Consider the following 3,724-nt stretch of genomic DNA (forward strand, 5'->3'; position numbering starts at 1 on the left):
TGGCTACCGATTTGGGGTTTTTTGGCTGGTTTTTTTTTTTGTTAGTCTCTCCAGCCTTTATAACAGCATTTGTTCTTCCTGGACACAGTGCTTATTGATTTTTCTGCTCTTTTACAGGTTGTACCTCCACAGTTTGTTACAGCCACAACTACAGTAACACCTTCAATCCTCCTGTCTCCTAGTGTTTTTCAGCATGCAGCTACAAAAGCTGCTGAAGTGGAGAATAAAGCCAATTCTTCTTCGCCCTTAACGCTTGGAACAACAGAAATTCAAAGTATACCTCCTACTGTTCTCAGCAGGTCTCAGCTTCAAGAAGCACTGATACATCTAATAAAGGTCCTGTCTTTACAGAGCTCAGCTCCTGAGGGATGTGGTTCCAAGCACAGTAATCAGTACCGAGACATTCTTTATCCCTTTTGCCCTGAAACATTACAAAAGTTGTTTGCTTCCGTTGGAAGGGGTAGTTTACTCCAGGATGTACACATAGTATGGCACAGCTTGCTCCTTTTGCTTGCAAGATGAAGGACTTGGGACAGAGCTCTACCTTGGATGTGTCCTTTCTCATCCATATGAATTTGTGGACAAGTGAGGAAAAAGTTGCACTAGAAGCCCTGGTATGGGGAAGGGGGGTTGGTTTTGTCTTTGTAAGTATTCCTGCTTTCCCAAGGAAGGCTCTCCTGTTTCCAGTTCCTAGAGCTGTTCCTGATCTTTAACTGAATTACGTGTCCTTGAAATGGAAATTGTCAAGTTCTAGTTCTGCTATTTCTAGGGGGTAAAATCTTCGGTTGAGTTAAATATGCAGTGTGTTGGGAGTAGCCATGCACTGGCATCATTTTGACCTCTAATGTCATGGTGAAGTGCCATGAATGACGAACTGCTCTTCGTTAACTCAGGGTTCTCGTGCCCCCTCCATGCTGATGTTGGCAGAGCTTACACTCAAAATGCAAGTCTAAGAACAACGGTAGCTTCCCAGTTATATATAAAGTTGTCAAGATAAAGGGCCACTACCAGATCCCATCGTGAACTCAGTTGCCAGATTTATCTGTGTTGCTTCTTTTTGCATAACCATTTTTGTGTATTGGTGTGTATGGTTTTTTCCTCTTTAAAGTCTTGCAGTAGAGCTCAGCTGCCAGAAGTCTTACTCTCATCTGAGACATGGTGCACTGATTCTCCCCCAGTAGTCTGGAGAATGTCATTGTGGTGTCTAATTTAGAGAGCTGATTGGATTTTTGTCTCCAGTCTTCCCTTTACATGAAGGGATAGCTGAATGAAGACCGAAACAGCCACTCCCTGCAGCATGGGAGTGCTAGCACAGCACTCCAAGCAGGATACCAATTTTGCTGTGGAAATCTTGTAAAAAGAATATTACATCTTCGAGGAAGCTGATTAGATACCAGTTTTGTAGACTTGTCATTTGAAGGAATTAGACAATATTTAGAGATATTTCTTAAGTCTATAGATTAAACTCACTCACGTCCCAGTCATGCTTTGACGTGAGAACTCCTGTATAACGCACCGCAGTCCCTTTCCGGCTGGCCTGACAGACAGAAATACGTTACTTCTGACACTCAGACTGTATTGAGGAGCCTGTGTACGGGATGGAATACTGTGTCTGAGAGTGAGGTTTGGTCTCTCAGTGAAATTATGTGGCCAGGGCTGATTAGTGACCCCTGTTCTGTTTGTTTGAGCATCCTGTGTGCTTAGTGATCTTTTTAGTTGTCTTACCAGCTTTATGGTTCGAAGTCTGTATGTTCTCTTTGTACAAGTAGGCAGCTAGTTCCTTTCTCTGAACTCTCAGCATTATAAGGAATTCTTATGCACAGCTTAAATGGCATTAAATTAATGTTTTTGCACCGTTTTATTAAAAGTTTCTAATGTTTTCTGTTGTTTTTTTCCTGCAGAATGATTCCCGTTTTCTCAGCACTATTCATGAAGTCTACTTGCAAGTCCTAACCAAGAATACAGACAACATTAAGCTATAATTGAAGCTAAAGCTACTTAAGATATATCCGTTTAAGAAACAATTATGCCTCGTCTATAAAACTAATATTTTTGTAAAGAATATTTAGTTTTCAATGTCTTGAATTTGAACCTGTTAGGAAAGACTATTCCTTAAATACTTACGAAAGCAATGTTCTCAGAAGTGATCTAGGTTTTCACTGTGATCATCACCAGCAAACCTTTGTTTCTGTTGGGAAGGGACTTAAGTTGCATTTGAGCTCTCGTTAGCATTAAGTGAATGTGCAAGTGTTTGCTCTGGCTTTCGTTCCCACTGCTCAAGGATTTACAGACTCAATACTATTTAAACCAGCAAATACATAGTACAGTACAGTACACTACACCGCACCAGAACACAATTCAGTTGTGGGAACCTAGTCCCAGCTGGAAGGACTGAAGAGGAGGAGAGCAAAATGCCTTGTAATTTAAGTTGGCAGGTGTGGGGAAGGAGTGGATCTGGAAGCCAGGTCTTTGGAGCTAGCAAAAGGTTTAAAAGTGTTATTTGCTCAATACATTGGCAGTCTCTAGCTAATGCACATAAATTCATCTTTTAAATATTACATTAATCTTACTTCTTCTGTGTCGCTGACATTAAATAGGTATCCAAGTGAGTAAGGCCATTTTCTCTAAAAAGGCAAGATTTGAAATATACAAAATCCTCAGTGATTGTATCATTAATTATCACTAATTTTTTTTAAGCCACAGAGCAGTTTCTGTTGCATGTCGAAGTTCTCTTATTTAAAATTTGTGTTTTAAGAGACGATCACTGGAAGACCCTTTTCCAGTTCACCATTGTTTGATAGGGTTTAAATACTTCTTCTCCCTTTTAGCTTAAGAATGGACCATGTCATAGTTGACTTTCATTCCTCAGTTGTGTGGGAACTTCAGGGTGGGAAACTATGCAGATGGGGAACAAATGTGTGCTTTGCTCCTGTTGCCCTCTCCCCAGATAGTTAAACTTCAGACCGAAGCGAGCAGTAACAAATTAAAACGTTATCGCTTCCTATGTGTGATTTAGTAATTCACTAATAGAAGGATTTAACTGGATACTTTCCCATTTGAAATCAGAAAATTTCTAATTACAGTTTCTTAGGCGGCTGTGTTGGTTTTCCCATGACTTGTATTTATTTGTTAAAGGCATGCAAAGGTAATTAGTAAGACTTAAGGTCCCATCTTTGTCCAACAACAGTAGTTTTAAAGGATGTTCTTCCAGTAGAAAAGTTTTGAGTTATTGAGTAAAAAAAAAAAAATAATCGGTAGTGAGTTATGATGCACTGCTGCTTTCTTTTCCCTCAAGCACTATTGAATTATGAAGAAAAAAATTGTTTGGCTCCTTACAACCTATATGTATGTATATATATCTAAGGATTAGTTAATGTTGACATAGTCAAGGTGCATGGTCATTTCATTGGAAACTAGTAATTGAGCTTTAATTGTGACTTGTTCACAAATTGGTATGTTTTAGATACAGCAGATATTTACAATTTTATGTATTTGATCTCTTTTAGTTTTTTTCATAGCTTTTTAGTGGGAGATATATTTTGTTTAGCACTATCTGCCTTCTGAAAAGCTCTTCTCAGCTTTTGAGTTCAGTGTTCCCAGTTAATATAGTATTTTCTTAGGAAAATGTGCAAGATTCAGGGAAAGATGCTAATGTTATGCACATTCGTCGAGAAATGTATTGACTTCAATGGTAGCATTTGAAATCAGCAATATAAACTCAGCC

General features: G+C 39.0%; 1 protein-coding gene across 1 annotated transcript in view; it reads left to right on the plus strand.

Moving 5' to 3' along the window:
* DCP1A (decapping mRNA 1A) overlaps positions 1 to 1,982 on the plus strand; it is a gene marked incomplete at its 5' end in the record, with an annotated part of 31,361 nt that extends 29,379 nt beyond the window's left edge. The window contains 2 exons of the mRNA XM_010142916.1: positions 118 to 336; positions 1,902 to 1,982. Coding sequence (XP_010141218.1) covers positions 118 to 336; positions 1,902 to 1,982 — 300 coding nt within the window. The remainder of the gene's footprint in view (positions 1 to 117; positions 337 to 1,901) is intronic.
* Between the last annotated feature and the right edge of the window lie 1,742 nt (positions 1,983 to 3,724).

The sequence above is a fragment of the Buceros rhinoceros genome, unplaced genomic scaffold, assembly GCF_000710305.1.
Source record: "Buceros rhinoceros silvestris isolate BGI_N320 unplaced genomic scaffold, ASM71030v1 scaffold24819, whole genome shotgun sequence".
Classification (NCBI taxonomy): Eukaryota; Metazoa; Chordata; class Aves; order Bucerotiformes; family Bucerotidae; genus Buceros; species Buceros rhinoceros.